Source organism: Rhinoderma darwinii, chromosome 4 (genome assembly GCF_050947455.1).
Source record: "Rhinoderma darwinii isolate aRhiDar2 chromosome 4, aRhiDar2.hap1, whole genome shotgun sequence".
Lineage (NCBI taxonomy): Eukaryota > Metazoa > Chordata > Amphibia > Anura > Rhinodermatidae > Rhinoderma > Rhinoderma darwinii.
In genome coordinates, this window is record NC_134690.1 from 112,661,427 (window position 1) to 112,686,576 (window position 25,150).

At 43.4% G+C, this 25,150-nt stretch overlaps 1 protein-coding gene across 5 annotated transcripts in view; it reads right to left on the reverse strand.

The window, feature by feature from the left end:
- The window catches only part of DOCK10 (dedicator of cytokinesis 10), a 320,008-nt gene that overhangs the window by 47,794 nt on the left and 247,064 nt on the right, over window positions 1-25,150 (reverse strand). For 4 of the 5 annotated variants that reach the window (XM_075861478.1, XM_075861480.1, XM_075861479.1 and 1 more), the window contains exons 34-40: window positions 21,554-21,665; window positions 20,673-20,791; window positions 11,388-11,502; window positions 11,241-11,307; window positions 10,494-10,541; window positions 6,456-6,548; window positions 629-753 (exon numbers count right to left, since the gene is read on the reverse strand). In XM_075861478.1, coding sequence (XP_075717593.1) covers window positions 629-753; window positions 6,456-6,548; window positions 10,494-10,541; window positions 11,241-11,307; window positions 11,388-11,502; window positions 20,673-20,791; window positions 21,554-21,665 — 679 coding nt within the window. The remainder of the gene's footprint in view (window positions 1-628; window positions 754-6,455; window positions 6,549-10,493; window positions 10,542-11,240; window positions 11,308-11,387; window positions 11,503-20,672; window positions 20,792-21,553; window positions 21,666-25,150) is intronic. The other variant, XM_075861477.1, reaches the window with a different exon arrangement.

A 25,150-nucleotide genomic window follows, 5' to 3' on the forward strand; every position in this document is an offset into this window, starting at 1 on the left:
TTCTGTCCCTTCCAAGTTTTGAATCCTCTCCCTAGTTCATGTGCGTGGTCCCCACTCTGAAAATAGCAGGGACATGCACAGGCACGCTACCCACTATGAATGAGGATATAAGACTAATATGCGCAGTCACGGCTGAGGAAGAGGCCACCCCAGAAACTATATGTCGCCAGTGATGTGCTGTATACCCAACTAAGATTATCTGCTCCCAGACCATGGGATGGGTATGCGGCACGTCAGTGGAGAGGGCTGAAAATATATAGTCAGAAGTCACGTGACAAGTGGGGAGTGTGGAGAATGGCAAAATAAAAATGTATCTCGGAAAACCCCTTTAATACTTACAATATGGTGAGTTGTTTGCTTTCCAGTAGTTCAGAACTACCAGCAGTGTAGATGAAAATGACGGGTGAAGAGAGCAAATTCGGTGAAATGCCTTTGGTATCTTACAAGCATGAGCCCAATTATGGGTGAAACAGATGTCACAGGATCTAGAGGGCAAAACATCTATAGGGGGCAAAATGAGGGTGCCATCTATGTTTGGTGTAAAGTATGTGGACCATTCATTTAGTGGGGTGAAAAAGGTGGTGAGTATAAATAGAGTGAAATATCAGTTATACAGTTAGTTACTTACTAGTTATGGAACTTGTCAGTTCTATAATCTGTAGTAGTTTGGGGTTGGAAAGTGCGTTTTTGCCTCGAATTATTGGAAGGGTTTGAGATCTTGGGTGTTTATGGCTGTCATGTGCAGACTGCATCCTGTAAAAGAGAACACACTATTGTACAACAGCAGGAGAGGTGACATCCAGTGACTTCAATTCTACAAGTATTAAAGGGGATTCCCTTTCCCCGCAGAAGGGGCGTGAGAAAAGCCCCCTTAAGATGGTCACACAAGTAAAAATTATCAGTTAACATGATCTTTAACCATAAAATGTATGTGTAGGGCATTAAAATGCTCGGTTATGACTACGGGGAATTTGTTCCACTGGTCAGTCTTGCCGACTTTAGTTTTTGTTTCTAGACAATTTAGTCCAAATTCACGAATGGACATTTTTTCTGTAATGAACAGATTGGAAAATAAAAATACAATCATAAAGATTCTAAGTAAACCATTTCTACAACTCTGAACAATAATCAGAGCACATTAATGTGATTTGTAAAAAAAAATAATTATAGTTGCAATCATAATAACAGGACAAAGTCTGCATTTTACTTAAAGAGGTTGTCTAGAATTAGAAAAACATGGCTGATTTCTTCCAGAAACAGCGTCACACCTGCCCATGGGTTGTGCGGGTATTGCAGCTCAGCTCTTTTGCAGTTAATGGGGTTGCTCTGCAATACCTATGCAGTGACATACAAAGAAATCATAGGGCCCTTTAGCAAAACTTAGTATGGGCCCCATCCCCGATTCAGCTTCGACAAATATACAAGATTTTTTTATTAAGTTAATGTACCCCGTTGTTCACTGTAAATTTTATATCAGATTTTTGTAGGAGAGGTCTGTTATCACCGATGCAGTATAGGAGTGGTGTGCAAATATTTCTCCCTTATGCAGCAAGTAACAGATTAGGGGGCACTCACTTTTGATGACTGGCTTAAAGAGACTCTGTCACCACATTATAAGTGGCCTATCTCCTACATAATGTAATCGGCCCTGTAATGTAGGTGACAGCAGTGTTTTTTATTTAGAAAAACGATCTATATTTACCAAGTTATGACCTATTTTAGCTTTATGCTAATGACTTTCTTAACCCTTTCATGTCGACAATCTGTAGATACACGTCCTTTTCGCACATACCCCGTGCTGCCAGGATGTGTATATACAGATCTGTTCCAGCCGGCATAGAGCTGTGAAAAGCGCTCGGACGCCGGCTGTGTCAGTGTCCGCGGCTCCTCAGCAACCTGTTCTCTGACAGCCGTACTGATTGGTTCGGCTACAGAGAATATAATCACCGGTATTAACCACTTCCTGACCACCCACTGTAAATTCATGTCGGCGCTTGCTGGGCTCTGTGCAGCGCCGACGTGGATTCACAGTGGGTGTTAAAAGCGTGATCTGGGTGTCTCAGAGTAGTGCTAACACCCGGATCGCGCTGTTAACCCCTGCCTCTGGTCCCAGAGACATGATCGGGACCTGACTGGTTCAGGTCCCGATCATGTGATCGCAGGGAAGGTTTGTTGTAGCAACAAACTGGAAAGTTTGTTGCTACAACAAACTTTTCCGAGGACCGATTGCGAGTGCTGCCGTCGGTTGCATGGCAAGACCGGAGGCCATACAATGGCCTCCGGTCTGCCATTCACAGAAGCCTATGAGGACCAGCTGGTCCACATAGGCTTCCTGTCAATGTGACTGTCAACGTCACACTGACAGTTTATAATACGTTACACTACCTAGGTAGTGTAATATATTATAGCAGAGATCAGTGCTGCAGGTCTTCAAGTAAAACAGGTAAAAAAAAAAAAAGTTATAAACTTTACTTTACTTTTGTAAGTAAAATATAAACAAGTCAGGCTCCGCAAGACTCTGAAGCCTCGCCAACTTTACCCGACTCATATGTCAGAAAAAATTAAACAGGTGCTACATATATACACATACGAGATGCGTCCCAAAAGTAATAAGATTGATTTAAAAAAAATATATATTTTATCAAAAATACATACAATTAGGCTTGACCAGCTTCAAAGTAAGTCCCTTGGGAGTGAACCCAACTATTGCAGCGATGCTCCCATGCTTCGTAGCAGTACTGGAAGTCTTCATGTGAGAGGTGTTTCAGAGCACTGATCGCGGCTGACTGGACGTTTTCAACATTACCAAAATGGTGTCAAAAAGTCACACGGTGCCAAGTCGGGGATATAGGGTGGGTGAGGAATGTTTATTTGTGGCAAAAACTCCTTCACAGCCAAGGATGTGTGACTCAGTGAATTGTCATGGTGGAAGATCCACATTTTGGCAATGTCAGGGCGCACTCGCAAAACGTCGGTCCCGATCCAGAGCAGCCTTAATAACGGACACTTTTTCATCGGTTCTTGACGTTGAAGGTCGACCTGAGCGCTGTTCATTCTCAAGGGCTTCCCTTCCATTCTTGCAGGCCATATATATATGTGTGTACATATATCTCTCAGCCAGAACATCATATTCTTCAATGTATTTACACCAGACAGCTGGCATAAATACATTGATACATCTCCCCCATACAGCTCTAAATCCCCTGCTTTCCTTTAAATAGTATATGCTAAAATTGGCTGCCTGTAGTCACCTCTAGGGGGAGCTCAGTGCATATGAATAATTACAGCTACCACTTAATAACTCAATGGAAGCTGTAAAAAAATCTCTATGCACTGAGATCCCCCTAGTGGTGGCTACAGGAAAATGCTATGGCTTTAAGTCAAGTAGCGAGTTCAGAGCAGGGCCCGCTTCTCACCAAGGGCCGTATAGCAGAGGCGTGGTCTGCCTTTATGGTAAGTTCACTACGGAAGCTGTGGACAGGTGTGTCATGTTTTTCTAATTCTGGACAACCTTTTTAGGCCCTATTCACACAGTTTTTTGCTGGCAGAAAAATCTGCTTCAAAGCTTCAAGAATTTTGAGGCAGATTTTGACCTGCCTGCAAATTCATGCCGGGTTTTTCACCTGCGGCCATTGAGTGCCGCGGGCAAAAAACGCAGCAAAAAATGCTTTCTCTGCCTCCCATTGATTTCAATGGGAGGTCAGAACCGGAACCTCGGTGAGAAAGAGCATGCCGCTTATTTTAACAGCGAGCGTCCGAAAATCGCAGTGGAAAAAAACACCTTCACCTTCCATTGAAATCAATGGAAGGCTGTTTTGGACGATCTTCGCCGCTGATTCTGACGCTGTTTCCGCATCAAGATCAGCGTAATAAAACGCTGAACGGGGCCTTAGGGAGGACCTGTCAGTTCTACAGACATATGTTGTCTATTTGAGAAAATATTTGCATTCCTCATAAAATAACAATGCTGGAGCAACTTTTCTTAGAACTATTTATTGTGCAGTTCCTCTGTTATTCCTCCTAAAAAAAAAGCATGATTAACCCCTTAAAGGGGTATTTCCAGATTTTACAATTATCACTTATACGCAGGATAGGTGATAATTGTCTGATGGCTAGGGGCCCCACCGCTGGGACTCCCACCGGTCTCGAGAACGGGGGTAATTTTTAATGGCATCATGTTGGGTCACGGGGAAATGCAAAAAACCCCCCAGCAATTCTGTGTTTTTTGTTCTTGCTTTTTACCTTGATGCAAAAATAACAAGTTTAGTTTATTCTATGGCTCGGTATGAATACGGGGATGCCAAATAAGTATAGATTTTTTTTTACAGTTTACTTTTTGCACAATGAAAACTTGTTTTATGGAAAAAAACAAAGGTTTTTTTGTGTTGCGGAGACCCATAACTTTTTATTTTTCTATTGAAGTGAGGTGTTTATTTTTTTTTGTTGGGGGACTTTTTTATTAAACTTTATTAAACGTTATTTTACTAGAACTTGAAGCTGCGATCATTTGATTGCATACAAAATGCTTTGGAACACATACTCTTGCAAAGGATTGTTGCCTGTCAGGCTGAGTTCACACAACCTATTTTCAGGCGTAAACTAGGCGTATTATGCCTCGTTTTACGTCTGAAAATAGGGCTCCAATACTTCGGCAAACATCTGCCCATTCATTTGAATGTTTTTGCCGACGTACTGTGCAGACAACCTGTCATTTACGCGTCGTCGTTTGACAGCTGTCAAACGACGACGCGTAAATTGACTGCCTCGTCAAAAAAGTGCAGGACACTTCTTTGCAACGTAATTTGAGCCGTTCTTCATTGAAGTCAATGAAGAGCAGCTCAAGATTACGGGCGTCAAAGACGCCTCGCATAATACGAGGAGGAGCATTTACGTCTGAAACGAGGCAGCTGTTTTCTCCTGAAAACAGTCTGTCTTTTCAGACGTAAAAGGAAGCTAGCGTGTGCCCATACCCTCAGTGTAAAGGTATGATCACATGCAGTAGCAAAATACGTCTGAAATTATGGAGCTGTTTTCATCTGAAAACAGCTCCTGATTTTCAGACGTTTTTGTAACTACTCGCGTTTTTCGCTGCGTATTTTACGGACGTTATTGGAGCTGTTTCAATGGAGTCAATGAAATACGGCTCCAAAAACGTCCCAAGAAGTGACATGCACTTCTTTGACGCGGGCGTCTTTTTACGCGCCATCTTTTGACAGCGACGCGTAAAATTACACCTCGTGGGAACAGAACATAGTAAAACCCATTGAAAGCAATGGGCAGATGTTTGTAGGCGTAATGGAGCCGTTTTTTCAGGCGTAATTCGAGGCGTAAAACGCCCGAATTATGTCTGAAAACAGTGTTATGGTCGCTGAGCTACGCTGTTTCTTTAACGCCTAAAGTAGTGAATGCCAGTTACAGTAGAAACGTAACATGCGAGCTACGCTGTTTCTGTAACTACCATTCAGTTCTATGGGACTTTCGAGTGCGAGCTACGCTGTTTTCGTAACACACGGCCATATAGCCTTTTTCATGATCGGAATTCACCTGATTCAGCCACAACACAGAGCGGCAGAACGGGGTTTTAGGGGGCCCCGTTCTGGAGATAGGTGCGGGTCCCCGAGGTGGGGCCCGCATCTATCTGGCATTTAGGACATATCCTGTGGATATGTCATAAACGTTCTTCATGGGAAAACTCCTTTAAAGCTGCAGCCCATTTGAGGAGATACCTTATTACCCTTTTGAGGAGATGCATTATTATTGCAGACAATTACTTACTATAAACGTGGAAAGCGTGGAAAATCAAGGCCAGCTAACTGGACCTGGTGTTGTGTCTCCATAGTTTTGGACTCACTAAGCATTTTATGTACTGGAAGAATCCACTCTCATTTCACTACTAGCTTTGTAAAGGTCCATTCTAAAGTGGCCACAATATGTATCTGGCACCTGATGCATGACATGAACAGATGGAAACATAGACAGCACCTACTGTTATGTGCTACTGTTCTCATCACCCTTCACAACAAGATGCAGATATCGCAGCTGTGTACATACGTGTTTGCTGTTCTTGGACACAATACACAAGTGTCCCAGTGTAGACGTCTCTCTGTCTCAGTGCCAGCAGCTTAGTTTACAATGTGGGAATGAGATCCTACAAGCAGGTGTTCAGACAGATTGGTGGGAATAGCCAGAAACAGTTATGTATTGGATTCCTCATGGAGACAGTTATTTTAACCACTTAGCTACACATTGCGCACACTAGAATTCTGTTTTACTATCCGTATTTTTCCAGTTTTATTTGCTATAGATTTCATAGTATGGGTCATAAAACATTATCTGAACTATAAAGAGGAAACCCATTTAACAAGAATTTGTAATGCATGACATACATAAAATGGGATATACCAACTCTTCAGTATAATGATATAGAATGAATATTAATAGGGTGAAGGATATACCATTGTGGGAGAATGAAGGCTTGGGAAGATGAACCTTTCAGGGTCCCGTTGTTGAGAGTAGCTTGGGCTAATTTGAAAGCAGCTGTTATTTTCCTGTTTGGATAAAAATATATTAATAAATCAGCTTTTGTGTCTACCATATACAATCTCATAGTACAAAGACTTCCGGAAGTGCTAAAGGGGTTTCCAAGAGTCCCTAATTTGTAAATTTCCTCGATTAACCAGGAGTAGCTTCCACGGCCGTGGACCGTCGGGATTACTCAACCCCGAAGACCGCAGCCATGGATCTGTGAGCACTGTCCCGCATCTCCTCCCCAGGAGACGCCAGCGCTCACTTCCGCTCCATTCTGCTGTGTCCCATAGGGTGCGTGCGCACGCTCGTGCCCGGCCTTAACAAGCCAGCACGCGCACATGAAAATAATCATCAATTTACCCATGACCACAACGGACTATAAAAAGGCTCAGCCCTTTCACCCATTGCCTGAGCATTGTTGTATTTACTTGTGTTAGTCTTGCAGTCTTAGTGTTATCCAGTTCCCAGTGTTCCCATACCTGCTACTGGTATCCTGTATCCCGTGCTACCATTATTCCTGTGCCTTAGAAAGTTGGAGTCGTGTTGTGCCATCAGTCACGCCTGCTGTGTTACACTATGCCTGGTGTCTGCTGCCAAGGTCCCATTTGAGCCTAGCCGTTACTGCTGTCTGAACTGCTACTGGTACCCTTGTGCTTGGACTATATAGACTTTGACTTGGTACACTGTTTGGCCAGCTGCTACGGTGGTACGGCCCAGTGGGTCAACGTACCCACAGATCGTGACACCAGGACAAAGAACGTCTCTCTCTATGGAGGACTCATCATGTCGGTGTATTACATAACCAGACAATTGATTTCAATGGGAATCACATAATGCTTAATTTCCTCTGTCGTGGCACGGAACGGAATTGTGGCAGAAAATTTCTGCAGCAATTCCATTGAAAGTAGCAGACATTCCGCTGCGGCACAAATGCATCATTTCCTGCTTTTTTACTACAGAATATGGTGTGGATTTTGCTGCGTTCTTCTCAATGTTGGGAGATGGTGATATCTCCTCTGAAAAACGCAGCAATTCAGTCCACTTTCCGCAGCAGGAATTGACATCCTGCGTTACAGAAAATACGCACCGCAGGTCAATTTCTGCTCTGAATTTTTACGCAGCGTGTGGATGAGATTTGTTAAATCTCACCCACTTTGCTGCTACTTTATTTTGCTGCGTATCTTCCGTCCGCAATTACAGGTGAAAAATATGCAGCTATTCCACTACGTGTGGACAAGCCCTTAACGGGACCATACATGATTGTTCGGCTGACAGTTATTCCTCCCGCACCATATACATGCCTGCTCCCCCTAGAATGCATGTGTTGTTAGTGGGGAGAGGGTAATAAGAAGCTGCCAGACATAATTTTCCATATAGTGGCACCGCTGAGGAATTTAACTCTTAAGGTGGCTATACACCTTAGACACCACTTACACGGCGAACCCGCTCTAACTTTACATAGTCTACCACTTTGTGGCTGAGTTCCTGTGGTTTCTAAACGCTTCTACTTTGCAAGAATAACACTCACAGTTGATCGTGGAATATCTAGGAGGGAAGAAATGTCATGAACTGATTTGATACAACGGTGGCGTCCTATAAGGGTATGTTCACACGTAGTCAACAAAAACGTCTGAAAATCCAGAGCTGTTTTCAAGGGAAAACAGACCCAGCTTTTCAGACGTTTTTTTACCAACTCGCATTTTTCGCTGCGTTTTCACGCCGTTTTTGCGGCGTTTTTTTACGTCCGTTTTTGGAGCTGTTTTCATTGGAGTCTATGAGAAAACAGCTCCAAAAACGTCCAAAGAAGTGTCCTGCACTTCTTTTGACGAGGCTGTATTTTTACGCGGCGTCGTTTGACAGCTGTCAAACGACGATGCGTAAATAACAGGTCGTCTGCACAGTACGTCGGCAAACCCATTCAAATGAATGGGCAGATGTTTGCCGACGTATTGTAGCCCTATTTTCAGACGTAAAACGAGGCATAATACGCCTCGTATACGTCTGAAATTTGGCCGTGTGAACATACCCTTAGGCCACGTTCAGACGTGGCAGAATTGCTGTTGAATTCCGCTGTGGACAGTCCGCAGTGGAATTCTGCAACAACCGTTTTTTCCATTTGTTTCTATACATTTTTAGGAAACTTAATTCAGACGTTGCGGATAATAACTGTGCGGAATTTAGCCTGCGGTGCAGAATTTTCCCTCCGCACCATGCTCATTACATTGCGGAGAAGCAGCGGAATTTCACTGCGTATTTCAGCCTTTGCAATGCAAAAACTGAAGTCTGTGGCAAGTCTGCTGTGATATCTGCAACGTCTGAATTACCTGTCAAATATGCAAATGTTGCTGCAGTTCGTTGCATAATTGCTCCAAATCTGCACCAGCATTTGCAACGGAAAAATTCTGCCATGTGTGAACATGGCCTTACAGTACCTCGCTCGAATTCAGTGAGTTCTTTAGACCGACCCATTCTATCACAGATGTTTGTAATGGCAGACTGCATGGTTACGTGCTGGATTTTATACACCTGTGGCAATGAGACTGAATGAAACACCTGAATTCAATGATTAAGAGGTGTGGCCCAATACTTTTGTCCATATAGTGTATGTACAGTCACTGTGACATGGTTATTATAGCAAACATTTCAGAAGGAAATAAGCGCATTTTAAAGAAAGAGGATTACTGTGATCCGGTCAGGAGTTACTAGTTGTCATATTTCCTTTTTTCCCAGAGATTAATGACACAATAAGAAATAATAAGTGTTTTATTAATCTCTGACCAGTTCAATGCCGCCTATAACACAAGGAGGTAAATATAGAAATCTTGTGTGTTCCACCGCGCTGAAGTAAAGAGCTCTTTATTGTTTCTTTATTACACGGCTCACGGTGAATCTTTGAGTCCACTTTCTATAGCCATAAAAATCAACCACCATCGTATCAAACTAAGGCTATGTTCAGACTATGGTGTACATTTGCCATATACCTCGTGAAATCTATACGCTGAACATGTTAATAGACTATAATGGGTCTGACTAATGCCAAAGAGTGTCCTTTAGGAATACGTTAGGGGGGTATGCGTCGTTATAACAGGTTTTTGTTTTGTTTTTTTACAATGGGAGTCAATAAGTGACATCATTTATGAATTTATTAAAGCGGAACATGTAAACTCTAAGGCCCAATTCAGACGAGTGAATTTCGCGTCCGTGTGCTGTCCGTTTTTTTCATGGACACCACACAGACCTATGAAATTCTATGGGGCTATTCAGACATGTGTTGTTTCTCACGCATTGTGTGTCCGTTGCGTGAAACTCACTGCAAGTCCTATTTTGGTGCGTTTTTGCGCACCATGCAGCCCATTGAAGTCAATGGGTGCGTAAAAAAAACGGACAGCACACGGACGACATATGTGTTTTTTTCACCCACCAGTGCTAAGGAAATGAAGAAAACTAAAAACACCTTCTTCAGTTTTTTTTGCGGACATAAAAAACACATGACATACGGATGAAAGTGCGTAAAAAACGCCGTACACGGAACTGCAACACAAGAAAAACGGACACGCTAGTGTGAATCTAGCCTTAGGCAGATTTCCTATACTGAAGCTTGGGCTTCCACTTAGAAGGAATTATCATGACATCCAATTATATGAGGACACAGGATTTGGGATCAGGTTTGACCTCCAAAGTTGGTCCCCATGCAAACATATTGTTGGGTACAGTGCTCAGCTTCAGTGCAATGTGCAATAAGCTGGTGGCCAAAATCCCATTATAACAAGTGTTCACTAGAACTTCCTCCACCGAACACAAGGCGTACACGTTATAACCCCCATCATTGTATTGTACTGTACTAAACAGTTATTACTGCAGCAAACATTTCCCCACTATTATACAACGTATGTAAAAATAATCAGCATCCTTGTCATTTTATGGTGACATAATATAGGAAAATTATATAATGGTGTAAGACTTACCTTATAATATTTCTTTTTCCCAGGTATCGGAAATTCTGCAGACATACCCTGAATGGGGAAAAGATATAAGAGTAATATTATGCGGTAATATTTACAATACAGACATTTAACTCTTCAAATGGCTCCTACAGGCAAACAATATATACATTAACAAAATGATAAACTAACATACAGATATTGTCTGATGTTTCCCTGAAACAGAGCTACTCTTGCCCATAAGTATTGCAGCTTAGCCTAATGTACTTGAACAGGTCTGAGCTGCAATACCAGACACAGCCTGTGCACAAGAGTGGAGCTGTTTCTAGAAAAAAAAGATGGCTATTTTTTTTTTTTTTACTAATTCCCTACAACCACTTTAATAGAGCTGATTGAGATAGACAAAATTAGTTAGAGGCAGATGAAAAATGCTTTATTTCTCTCTAAACAATAAATTATCATGTGATGATGTTTTCAGAAGATATACAAAATTGGAATGAATGTTTAAGGGATGGCTTGGTTAAGCTCAGCGAACATCAGCATTGCCCTGAACATTGTTCTGCCGGATTTCTGTTTCTTTTTGACAGCATGAGTAGGGCAGCGCTTGCCGTAAAAAAAATGAAATCTGATGGACCCCATTATAAGTACATAGGGTCCATCAGGATTTGTTGGGATCCTTTAAAACAACATCCACATCCTTTCTCTACATCCACATCCTTTGTCTACATCCACTTTATTTTACTACCTTCTAATAAGAGAATATTAACTTACTCCAGAATGCTGAAGAAGTCATAGATCTCAGTGTTTGGAGCCCTCTGCCAGTATGAGACCAATGTATCTGGAAACAGACATGGATTAGTTACAGCTCAGCTATGCATGTTCTTGTATCAGTCAATGAAAACATGTTTTATTTATTACCCTCAGATATCATTTTCATAATATGCAGGAAACAGATCAGCAGGCATTTTGTTTCACTGTGATCAAGTTTGTCAAATCGAAGGGATGACCCGATCAGAGAAAGTGGCCTCATAATCTATAAAATAGGGAAACGGGTATTACAGACATGGTTTCTACAAACAATAATCCAAAGGCGACTCAGTCCTGCATTCGCATTATTTGGGAAAGTAACTTACTTGTATTAACACTATAATTACCAGATCACTCTGCTTAAAGAAAATGTAGTACATATTTATATTAATTTGACAATATTTATTATTAAATGGATTTACATTGAAAGAAAAAAGCAACAACAGTATTCCTGAGGAAGGCAGCTGCAGGGAGTTATGGTTTTAATTCTAACTATGAAATATTATTTAAAGTGTATACTTTCTGATCATATGGTATTACTAAGTAGCCAAGTCGCTTATTGCTATGAGCAGAAGGTATGGTGGCATTATGGATTAATCGATTTCACCATGCACAAATGTGGCACTACTGCTGAAAAAAAAAAATCGCCCTAAACAGCAATAATCAGTTAAAAGCTTAACCCCTTAATGACCGGGCCATTTTGCACGTTAATGACCAAGGATTATTTTTTTGTTTTTTCACGGTCGCATTCAAAGAGTCGTAACTTTTTTTTTATTCCGTCGACATAGCCGTATAAGAGCTTGTTTTTTGCGGGACGAGTTGTATTTTGTAATTGCACCATTTTTAGATGCTTACAATATATTGATTAACTTTTATTAACTTTATTTTAGCAGAGAATTGAAAATAAGCAGCTATTCCAGCATAGATTTTCACGTTAAAAATTTACGCCGATTACGGGGATACCAAATATGTAAAGGTTTTATATGTTTTTCCTACGTTTGCACAATAAAAAGCCTTTTAGAAAGAAATTACTTGTTTTTGCATCGCCGCATTCCAAGAGACGTAATTTTTTTATTTTTCCGTCGATGTGGCCGTATGAGGGCTTGATTTTTGCAGGCCAATGTGTAGTTTTCATTAGTACTATTTTGGGGTACATAGGAATTATAGATTAATTTTTATTTAATTTTTTATGGGGGGAATGGGAGAAAAGAGAGAATTTTGCTGTTTTTAGGACGCCGTTCATCCGGCGGTTTAATTAATGTGTTCATTTTATTGTTCAAGTTGTTACGATCGCGGGGATACCATATATGTGCATGTGTTATTTGTTTTGACACTTTTACTAAATAAAACCACTTTTTGGGCAAAAAAAAAGTAGTTTTATTTGATTTTCACTGTAATTTTTTTCTTTTTTCACAAACTCTATTTAACTGATATACATTTTTTTTTAGTCCCACCAGGGGACTTCACTATGTGATCTGCTGATCGCATATATAATGCTTTGGTATACTTAGTATACCAAAGAATTATTGCCTGTCAGTGTAAAACATGGCCTAACAGGCATTTGCTGAAGGCAGACCTGGCGGTCTTTGTTAGGCCCCCGGCTGCCATGGAAACCAGACGGCGACCCGCGATTTCTTTGCGGGGGCACCGATGGGGTGACAGAGGAGCTCCCTCCCTCTGTCAAACACATTAGATATCGCTGTCGCTATTGATAGCGGCATTTAATGGGTTAAACTGCCGGAATCGTAGCGCGCTTCGATTCCGGCATTTGCAGCAGGAGCCAGGCTGTGTATAACAGCCGTGCTCCTGCCACTGATCGCGTGGGTACAGTGGCAGTACCCGCGCCATCACAGGACGGATATATCCGTCCTCCTGCGTGATCTAGCAGCTGCAGAGTACGGATATATCCGTCCTTCGGCGTTAAGAGGTTAAAAGTCGCTGATTCCAAATCTTAAAAGTCGCTGAGTCCAAATCTATTATTTTTATCTTTCTACTCACTTGCATTCCCTCGCTATGAGCCCGTAAACGTGCGCTGCATGCTGATGACGAGTCCTAGGAGTCCTCTCCATTATATTGCCGAGCTTAGGAGACCTCTGTTAGGGATCTGCCAGGTACTACGTCTAGGTATACTCCTGGGATTAATCAATCCACACCTGAGGCCAGACCTGTTCGACTGACACCATCTCCCACCAACCAGGGTGGCAGGCTCAGGAGTGGGAGAGCCTATCGCGGCCTGGTCAGTCTGAGTTAGCTCCGCCCCCTGTCCTTTATTACCTGCTGTGTTCTCCTCCTCAGTGCTTGTAATTCTTTTGGATTCCTGGCCCCACTGCTGCTTGCTCCAGCCTGCTCCTGCCATGCTTCTGCCTTGCTGCTGTTCTGCTTAACCCGCTTTGCTTTGCCTCCGGCTTGCTTCCTCCTCCGTGCTCACTTGGGTATACTCCACTTCATCCTGGTCCTGACATCTCATTCACCACTCCGTTTCCTCGGCGTTCCGTGGGCTACTGCCCCTTCCCTTGCGTATTCCCTGTTTGTTCTCCCGTGCACTTAGTCAGCGTAGGGACCGCCGCCCAGTTGTACCCCGTCGCCTAGAGCGGGTCGTTGCAAGTAGGCAGGGACAGGGCGGTGGGTAGATTAGGGCTCACCTTCCCTTCACCCCCTTCCTGCCATTACATAATTACAAGCCTCTTACCTAGTCTACCATTTCCCCTACGCTGACGCTATCATGGACCCCCTTGAGACCCTGACCCAGCAGATGCAGGGCCTCTCCCTACAGGTCCAGGCCCTGGCCCAGAGGGTGAACCAGGGTGACGCTGCCGTAGTAGTTCCCCTCACCTCACCTCTAGAACCCGACCTCAAGTTACCTGACCGGTTCTCAGGGGACCGTAAGACGTTTCTCTCCTTCCGGGAGAGTTGCAGACTGTATTTCCACCTTAAACCCCACTCCTCAGGTTCCGAGAACCAGCGGGTGGGTATCATCATATCCCGACTCCAGGAAGGGCCCCAAGAGTGGGCCTTCTCCTTGGCTCCTGACGCCCCTGAACTTTCCTCTGTTGATCGCTTTTTCTCTGCCCTCGGACTCATTTACGACGAGACTGACAGGACTGCTTTAGCCGAGAGTCAGCTGGTGACCTTACGTCAGGGTAGGAGACCGGTTGAGGAGTACTGTTCTGATTTTAGGAAGTGGTGCGTAGCTTCTCGGTGGAACGATCCGGCCCTAAGGTGCCAGTTTAGGTTAGGATTATCTGACGCCCTGAAGGATCTGCTGGTTAGCTACCCCTCTTCTGACTCCCTTGACCAGGTTATGGCCCTAGCAGTACGACTTGACCGACGTCTCAGGGAACGTCAGCTTGAACGCTTCAATGTGCTCCCCTCTGACTTTTCTGCGATCCCCCCCGAGGTCCCGTCTCCTCGCCCCTCCACGGAGGACTCGGAGGTACCTATGCAACTCGGGGCCTCCATGTCCCCTCGACAACGTAGGGAGTTTCGCAGAATGAATGGTCTCTGCTTCTACTGTGGGGACGACAAGCATCTTCTGAACACCTGTCCCAGGCGCAAGAATAAAAAGCCGGAAAACTTCCGCGCCTAAGTGATCATCGGGGAGGTCACTTGGGCGCACAGGTATTTCCCGTTAATGTGAAACGCAATAAAATTTTGCTTCCCTTTCAGGTCTCGTTTGCTGGCCGGTCTGCCACTGGCAGTGCCTTCGTGGATTCTGGCTCATCTGCTAATATCATGTCTGTGGAATTTGCTATGTCTCTAAAAATGCCTTTTATTGATTTACCTTATCCTATCCCTGTAGTAGGTATCGACTCAACTCCCCTTGCTAATGGTTATTTTACTCAGCATACTCCTGTTTTTGAACTCCTGGTTGGCTCCATGCATTTGGAGCAGTGCTCTGTACTGGTGATGCAGGGATTATCGTCTGATCTGGTATTAGGTCTTCCCTGGTTGCAGTTGCATAATCCCACGTTTGATTGGAATACTGGGGATCTCACCAAATGGGGTAGTGAATGTCTTATGTCATGTCTTTCTGTTAACTCTATTTCTCCCCGGGAGGAGGTAAACACACTTCCTGAGTTTGTTCAGGACTTCGCCGATGTGTTTTCTAAGGAGGCCTCCGAGGTGTTGCCCCACCATAGAGATTACGATTGCGCCATCGATTTGGTGCCTGGTGCCAAGCTTCCTAAGGGTAGGATATTTAATCTTTCATGTCCTGAACGTGAAGCTATGAGGGTGTATATCCAAGAATGCCTGGCCAAGGGTTTCATTCGCCCCTCGACTTCTCCTGTAGGTGCTGGCTTCTTCTTTGTGGGGAAGAAGGATGGTGGTCTTAGGCCGTGCATTGATTATCGTAACCTGAATAAGGTCACCGTAAGGAACCAGTACCCACGTCCTTTGATTCCGGATCTTTTTAATCAGGTTCAGGGAGCCCAATGGTTTTCTAAGTTCGATCTACGGGGGGCATATAACCTTATCCGCATCAAAGAGGGGGATGAGTGGAAAACTGCGTTCAACACACCCGAGGGTCATTTCGAATACCTGGTCATGCCCTTTGGGTTGTGTAATGCCCCCGCTGTTTTCCAGAATTTTATTAATGAAATCCTGAGAGATTACCTGGGTAATTTTCTTGTTGTGTACCTTGATGACATACTGGTGTTTTCCAAGGACTGGTCCTCCCACGTGGAGCATGTCAGGAAGGTGCTCCAGGTCCTTCGGGAGAATAATCTGTTTGCTAAGACTGAAAAATGTGTCTTTGGGGTACAGGAGATACCATTTTTAGGGCAAATCCTCACTCCTCATGAATTCCGCATGGACCCTGCCAAGGTTCAGGCTGTGGCGGAATGGGTCCAACCTGCCTCCCTTAAGGCGTTACAGTGTTTTTTAGGGTTCGCCAACTATTACAGGAGATTTATTGCCAACGTCTCGGTCGTCGCTAAGCCTCTTACGGACCTTACTCGCAAGGGTGCTGATGTCCTCCATTGGCCCCCTGAGGCCGTCCAGGCCTTTGAGACCCTCAAGAAGTGCTTTATCTCGGCCCCCGTGCTGATTCAGCCCAACCAAGAGGAGCCATTTATTGTGGAGGTTGACGCATCCGAGGTGGGAGTGGGGGCCGTCTTGTCCCAGGGTACCAGCTCCCTCACCCATCTCCGCCCCTGTGCTTACTTCTCTAGGAAGTTTTCGCCCACGGAGAGTAACTATGATATTGGCAACCGCGAACTTCTAGCCATTAAATGGGCTTTTGAAGAGTGGCGGCACTTCCTGGAGGGGGCCAGACACCAGGTAACGGTCCTTACGGATCACAAGAATCTGGTTTTCCTAGAATCGGCCCGGAGGCTTAATCCTAGACAAGCTCGGTGGGCACTATTCTTTACCAGATTTAATTTCTTGGTTACCTATAGGGCTGGGTCCAAGAATATTAAGGCTGATGCCCTGTCACGTAGATTCATGGCCAATCCTCCTTCCGAGAAGGATCCTGCTTGTATTTTACCCCCTGGTATAATCGTTTCTGCCACGGATTCTGATTTAGCTTCTGATATCGCGGCTGATCAGGGTGCAGCTCCCGGGAACGTCCCTGGGGACAAACAGTTTGTTCCCCTGCAATACCGGCTAAGGGTACTCAGGGAAAACCATGACTCCGCTCTATCTGGTCATCCTGGCATCTTGGGCACCAAACACCTCATTACCAGAAACTATTGGTGGCCTGGGTTGCCTAAAGACGTTAGGGCTTACGTCGCCGCTTGTGAGGTTTGCGCTAGGTCCAAAACCCCTAGGTCCCGACCTGCGGGCCTACTACGTTCCTTGCCCATTCCCCAGAGACCTTGGACCCATATCTCCATGGATTTTATCACCGATTTGCCTCCATCTCAGGGCAAGTCGGTGGTGTGGGTGGTAGTAGACCGCTTCAGCAAGATGTGCCACTTTGTGCCCCTTAAGAAGCTACCTAACGCCAAGACGTTAGCTTCTTTGTTTGTGAAACACATCCTGCGTCTCCATGGGGCCCCAGTCAATATCGTTTCTGACAGAGGGGTACAATTTGTTTCCTTATTTTGGAGAGCCTTTTGTAAAAAGTTGGAGATTGATCTGTCCTTCTCCTCCGCCTTCCATCCAGAAACTAATGGCCAAACGGAGAGGACTAACCAGTCCCTGGAACAATATTTAACGTGTTTCATCTCTGACTGTCAATTCGATTGGGTCTCATTCCTTCCCCTTGCTGAATTTTCCCTGAATAACCGGGTCAGTAACTCGTCAGGGGTCTCCCCGTTTTTCTGTAATTTCGGGTTTAACCCAAGGTTCTCCTCCATTTCCCCTGGTTGTTCCAATAATCCTGAGGTAGAGGATGTTCATCGGGAACTGTGCACTGTCTGGGCCCAGGTGCAGAAGAACCTAGAGGCGTCCCAGAGCGCACAAAAGATTCAGGCGGATAGTAGACGTTCTGCTAACCCCCGGTTTGTCGTCGGGGATTTGGTCTGGTTGTCGTCCAGGAACTTGCGCCTTAAGGTCCCGTCCAGGAAGTTTGCTCCCCGATTTATTGGGCCTTATAAGATCATTGAAGTCCTCAACCCTGTATCCTTCCGTCTGGAGCTGCCCCCATCCTTTCGCATACATGACGTCTTCCATGCCTCCCTCCTTAAAAGCTGCTCCCCGTCCTGGTCCCCCTCGAGGAAACCTCCTGTTCCCGTTCTCACCCCTGAGGGGGTGGAATTCGAGGTGGCCAAGATTATGGACAGTAGGATGGTCCAGGGCTCCCTCCAGTACCTGGTCCATTGGAGAGGGTACGGGCCGGAGGAGAGGACTTGGGTACCTGCCCGTGATGTTCACGCTGGGGTATTGATCAGGAGGTTCCACCTTCTCTTCCCTACTAAACCGGGTCCTCTTAGTAAGGGTCCGGTGGCCCCTCATAAAAGGGGGAGTACTGTTAGGGATCTGCCAGGTACTACGTCTAGGTATACTCCTGGGATTAATCAATCCACACCTGAGGCCAGACCTGTTCGACTGACACCATCTCCCACCAACCAGGGTGGCAGGCTCAGGAGTGGGAGAGCCTATCGCGGCCTGGTCAGTCTGAGTTAGCTCCGCCCCCTGTCCTTTATTACCTGCTGTGTTCTCCTCCTCAGTTCTTGTAATTCTTTTGGATTCCTGGCCCCACTGCTGCTTGCTCCAGCCTGCTCCTGCCATGCTTCTGCCTTGCTGCTGTTCTGCTTAACCCGCTTTGCTTTGCCTCCGGCTTGCTTCCTCCTCCGTGCTCACTTGGGTATACTCCACTTCATCCTGGTCCTGACATCTCATTCACCACTCCGTTTCCTCGGCGTTCCGTGGGCTACTGCCCCTTCCCTTGCGTGTTCCCTGTTTGTTCTCCCGTGCACTTAGTCAGCGTAGGGACCGCCGCCCAGTTGTACCCCGTCGCCTAGGGCGGGTCGTTGCAAGTAGGCAGGGACAGGGCGGTGGGTAGATTAGGGCTCACTTTCCCTTCACCCCCTTCCTGCCATTACAACCTCTCTATACATCAGCATGCAGTGCAAGTGCAAGTGAGAAGAAAGATATAAATTATAGATTAGGCTTCTTGCACACTACACTAATTCCGTCAGAGGAAGAGAGTATCAAAAGATTAAACGTAAAGCAACGGTTCAAGAGTTTCAGTTGCTTTCTGTTTGTCTCCATTCGCTAGGTTTCGTTTTGGTTTTTTTCACGGAAACAAAAGTTCTGCAGACTGCACTTTTGCTACTGTAAAAAAACGAAACGGAAACCTAGCAAACGGAGACAAATGGAAAGCAACTGACACAAAAGAATTACCATTGAAATCAATGGTAACTCTAACGGAACCGTTGCTTTACGTTTAATCTTTCGATCCTCTCTTACACTGACGGAAGAGAGGTAAACGTATATTAACGGTAGTGTGAACCGGCGTCTTTTTAGCTATTTACTGATTATTGTAAATAGAAAAAGAGAAAAAGTAGCAAAAAAAGCTACAGTGTGCTCACCCAATTTGTTCGCTCTGGGATCTGTAGTTCCTCTATCGAGTGCAGCGAGGAGCGGGCTTCCAGGCTGGAAAGAGATTCATACAACGTGGAAGGGAAGACAGTTCCTCAACGCATCCATAAAATATAGCTTAGGCGTGTTACAGTTTACACATTTTGAACAAGACTGTTCTTACTCATAGAATGCTATGAGTAAGAATAGTCTTGTTCGAAATGCGTAAGCTGTAACACGCCTAACCTGTGCCCCCCTTGGATTTTTTAAGATGAAGAAATAAGGCTCTTTTTATATTTTATGGATGTGCTGAGGAACTTTCTTCTCTTCCACATTGACTGATTATTGTAGCTTAATTTTTTTTGTGGAGGTGACAGAGTCTCTTTAACTATGCCTTGGTGAATTAATCAATAATTATCCCATTGGTTCCCAGGTGCTGCCAGAACTTCTGTCACTGGCTTATCCCCTGACACAATTTATTAATTTATATAAATATATGAATGGCACATACAAAAAATATGGTGAAATCCTGTTCCATGTAAAACCCCCTCAAAATACAAGGGGGCACTCCCTCCGTCTGGAGAAAAAAAGGTTCAACCTGCAGAGGCGACAAGCCCTCTTTACTATGAGAACTGTGAATCTATGGAATAGTCACCGCTGGAGCTGGTCACAGCAGGGACAGTAGATGGCTTTAAAAAAGGCTTACATAATTTCCTAGAATGAAAAAATATCAGCTCCTATGTGTAGAAATGTTTCCCTTCCCTTTTCCCATCCCTTGGTTGAACTTGATGGAAATGCATGTTTTTTCAGCCGTACAAACTATGTAACTATATGTAACTATGTAACAACAAAGAATCAGGCATGTTGGAATTCAACTGGCCGGCCCTTCTTTACGCTCTATAGGATATTCGTACATTATAATAATGAAGTATTTATTGGCATAGTGAAATGGCTTCTGCTAGAATTATTATAATACTATGTAATTGGCATGCAAGATAATGTCATGGCTCCTTACTGTCAAATAACAGCGTTGCCAGCGTTGCTGGAAGGGTCCAGTTGCTATTACAACCATTCCATTCTCTTTTGCTACATCAGAAAAAGTGAATTGAATCTTTAGCCAACAATGATCTTATGTCTAGCTTTAGCGCAGGCTTTGAACTAGGGGAAGACAACAGCCTGTGCCTACTGGCAAAATAGCGGGAACGATACTTCTCTCCTCACAGGTCACACATGCTACATGTTTTTTTTTTTTTATACTAATACGAAATTCAGGTTATGCTTATCCCTTATATTTTATGCAAAGTTCAACCCTGTATATCCGTGGTTACGCCTAAAAGACTATTAAACAAAGGATAATAAAATGTCCTCTGTAAAACATTAACTCTTAAAAAGATTACTGCAGCAGTATGAGTGCTCCTGATCCCATACCTTTTCACAATTTTCAGTCTTCTCACTTTTCTCATTGGCACTTGGGATCGATTCAAGACTGGCCAGTGATGCCCTGGAGTCAGCATTATTCCCTGCAGTGATGGCAATGGATGAGAAAGCTGCAGGAGTAAAGTCATGAGATGAGAGGACGGCACAAACACATACAATGAGAAGATCAGATGAATACACATCTACATACACTTCAATGACAAGGTAACAGGATGGGGCTGAAAGTGAAATGATGGATGTCATTTTCAATGTTCAGTATCTATATACATAGGGAAAAGCTGTCAAGGATTTTACAGCTCTGAACCATGACGCAGCTGTTAAAGAAAACTGCCTGGATCTGTAATATGTCAAAATACATGATTAACTTTTCTTTTACTTTTATATATACTTAGCAAACTAGGAGCCTTTGCCTTTAAAACTGAAGTGAAGCGCTAGATTGGAGGCACTTTGAAGAGGGTCTTGACCTTCATTTATTTTTACAGAAATAGAGTTATTACAGTAAGAGATAGAGAAAGACTTGATTTCGGATATGACAAGCTTCCTTACCCCTCCTCTGTCCTCCGTTCAGTGGTAATTCTGCCTTCAGCTGAAGACCTGACTAATCTGAGACAGACTGGTTGCTGGGGACTTGCTGCCTGACAACTTCAAGCAGTGTATCCCTAGCAACAAGACAGGACTCAGCCCATACATTGAAAACTATATTGGCACTGCTCAAAGCAGAAAGGGCAAAAGCAGCTTGGCAGACATCAAATATCTATGATTGCAAACTGAAGCTTCTCTTTTTGTACAAATTGTAGCTTTTCCAAATTCCAAAAATGTCAATACTTTGCTTTAGAGAAATGGAATAAAATTCTTGGCATTCTAGACGTTACCTGCTATAGAATTTAAGACATCTTTAGAAAATGAGGTATCTGCAGATGCAGCATGTTTTATGGCAGACTGACTTTGTGAGGCAGTCGCAGTGCTCAGGTCATCTCTCGAGCCCTATCAAGAAAACAGAAGCAAAAAAACAAACAAAAACATCTTAACATTTCTACCAATTTTACACAGCAACTGGAAAACAAACATTACAATAGTAAGTGATGCATTATACTTCCATCTACCTATTACTCTCCTTGCTTGTTTTGATTATCATGAGAGAATGCGAAAATAATCTAAAATTATTTACTTATTAGATATAAGTCTACAGAAAAACTTTTATTATATATAAGTCTAGCGAAAGACTGCAAAAAAAATAATCCGGTGTCATAATTTTCTTGGCTTTAGAGTGTGGCAAGACATATTTATAAAAAGCTGATAGTGGGTTATTGGAAATGGCTGTAGAAAAAGGCGCAGTACTCAATTAGAAAAAATAATTCTATTTATAATACATAAGGATTATTTATAATTATAAGGGAAATGATTTCCATGTGACATTTTGAACTTGAAGTGAAATCTACATTACTATAGGAAGTCTAAGGGTATGTTCACACGGCCTATTTACGGACGTAATTCGGGCGTTTTTTCCCCGAATTACGTCTGAAAATAGCGCCTCAATAGCGCTGACAAACATCTGCACATTGAAAGCAATGGGCAGACGTTTGTCTGTTCACACGAGGCGTATATTTACGCGCCACTGTCAAATGACGGCGCGTAAATAGACGCCCGCGTCAAAGAAGTGACCTGTCACTTCTTTGGCCGTAATTGGAGCCGTTATTCATTGACTCCAATGAATAGCAGCGCTAATTACGCCCGTAATGGACGCGGCGTTCAAGCGCCTGCACATGCCGGTACGGCTGAAATTACGGGGATGTTTTCAGGCTGAAACATCCCCGTAATTTCAGCCGTAACGGACGCCCTCGTGTGAACATACCCTAAGAGTTATTTATAATTATAAGGGAAATTATTTCCATGTGACATTTTAAATTCGAAATGACTGTGTCTGTGAGTCAGACACAGACCCGCTGTCCTTACAAGTCTATAGAGAGGGGGGGGGGGGGTAGAGCAAGCATGGACAGAGAGGAGACACAGACTGCTGGTTGGATTCATATGTCACCCCAGTGCTGGATTCTTAGCTACACTGCTAATTACTGCTGTAAAATCTCTATTATGTAGAGAAAGATACAAACACGCTGCCCATACAAGTCTATGGAGAGGGCAGAGCAGGAGGCAAAGTGAAAAAGACACAGACAGATGTGCTGAAGCTTATTAGTAAAAGTTCTATCTCACTCCAGTGCTGGATTCTCAGCTACAATGCTCATTACTGCTAATCTCCCCCATGCTTATGCTACTATATATGTGATAGCTATAGATAGGAGAGCAGGATTCTCCTCGTATCTGTGTTCAGTGTATAGAAGACATGAGGGGAAAACAACTAAACAATTAAGAATACAAGTCATATAATGGCCAGAAATAGTGTTAATCCATATGTGCACACATATAACAGCGTATTCTGGAAAGTTAAAAACGCTTTAATAGAATTACTGACAGGAAGTCCAGAAAAATGCCTGCCTGCATTAGTTAATCTCAAACCTTTATTTCTATAAGCTGCATACGTACTTTAAATTTTCTGTTGATTTAAAGGGACACTATTACCAAAAATAAAAGGATAACTTCTCATATTTAACTTATCATATTCTTGTTTTGCTTTCCTACATGTGCAGGATTTAACTGGTTCCCGACCGCTGGCTGTGTATTTACGGCCGGCGGTCGGGGTCCCTAAAACCTACGCCATAGACTATTTATGGCGCGGATTTTGGCTTGCTGCCTGAGCGATCGAGCAGCTGAATGACGGGTCTCCGGCAGTCAGTGACTGCCGGGGACCCTGAGGAGAGGATAGAAGCAGCTTTTGCTGCTTCTGTCTTCTCTGATCTCTTCTACACAGTGCTCAATAAGCGCTGTGTATATGAATAGAGTCAGCCGCAGCGCCGCTGTCTCTATTGGTCCCAGTGATCATGTGACTGGTCCCATGATCGCCGGGTGCCGTTAGTGGCAGACTGCTGCTGGGTCTTACTAGACCCAGCACAGCCCTATTAGTGACAACAGCAGCCGCAGTTACAGTAGAAAAACAAGGTATAAAAGAAGAAAGTTAAAAAACAAAATATCCTCCAAAAGTCTTTTCTGACTTTTGAGGGACAGAGCATAATAATAAAAAAATAAAAGTAAAATAAACTGCAAAAAAATAATAATAAATACACATAAAATACCCACTCCCCAAAAAAACGTTTCCCCCCGCCAATCATTGTCGTAACGCTAGCCCTGACCCAATTACCCTAATATAGACATGTAATATATTGAAATTTATGGTAGACAAGGACTTGCACAAATAAAAGGTCTATTTTAGGCTAAAACTATGTTATTACAAGAAAAAAATTAGCTAAAAATTAAATTAATTATTATTATTTTCAAACTTTAAGCCAAAAAATTTTAAAATAGTAAAAAGGGTGTGTATAAAAATGATAAAAAAATAAACCTACATTGTCTAAGGAAAAAAACATTGCAAAAATCACGTTGCTAGCCCAACAAATAAAAAAGTTATAGCCGTTTAACTAACGCGTGCTAAAAATGGCTAAACGGTGTCTGGTCCTGAAGGCTCAAGATAGCCCGGTCCTGAACTGGTTAATAGAACTTTGAGTCTTATTTATTTTCTGTTCTTTACATATAGTCAACCTAGTTCACAGAGCTTAACATAGGGGGCCACAAACTCAATGTAAACGTTTCCCTTGGTTAAATTTAAACCAGCTACCTTGAATAGAACAAATGAGGAAATAATCCTTTCACATTCTAGATAAAAAGTAGGACTATATGAAAAAAATAAATACATGAATATTTAAATATGCAAATATATTTATATTTTTACATGTTTTTTTTAATATATTTATTAACATAACATTAAATAAAATATTACAAATAATTTGTACTTGAAATACAAAGGGGGCTGGAAAGATGCTGAGGACAGTCTTCCCCAATACTACAATTGCTGCACAGATATCAATGGGAATTGCTCCTTTTCACAAGACTTCAGATCTGGTGAAAGCAGCAATACTGGTCTGTTCCTTTAAGATCGCCTTGACTACTAGTCTAGCTTCTGGGCTGTTCTGGTTTTACTTTGAGCCTATCTCTCTTCTCTGTCTTTCTTCCTATTAGAGGTAAGGGTGGAGTATTTATACCTGGCTTCCTCCACTTGTTCTTTGCTTGTGAGTTACTTCTCTTCAGGTGTTTTGATCAAGCTTCTGACAATACCCTATACCTCTGACTTCTGGACTTTTTGGAAACGGACTTCTGCTTCTCTGGATAACCCATTGTTTACCAATTTTGAATATCTGCCCCCAGCTGGTTTTGAACTCTGCTATACCTGATATCCACTTGCTTTGTGATTTGGATTTTCTGTTTACCCTCTGGCTGTCTGGTTATCCTGTTCAGGTTTGCCTGCATTGCACCTCTTATCCAACACTGATCTCTGCTAAAATAACCTAGGTTCTATGCAGCAA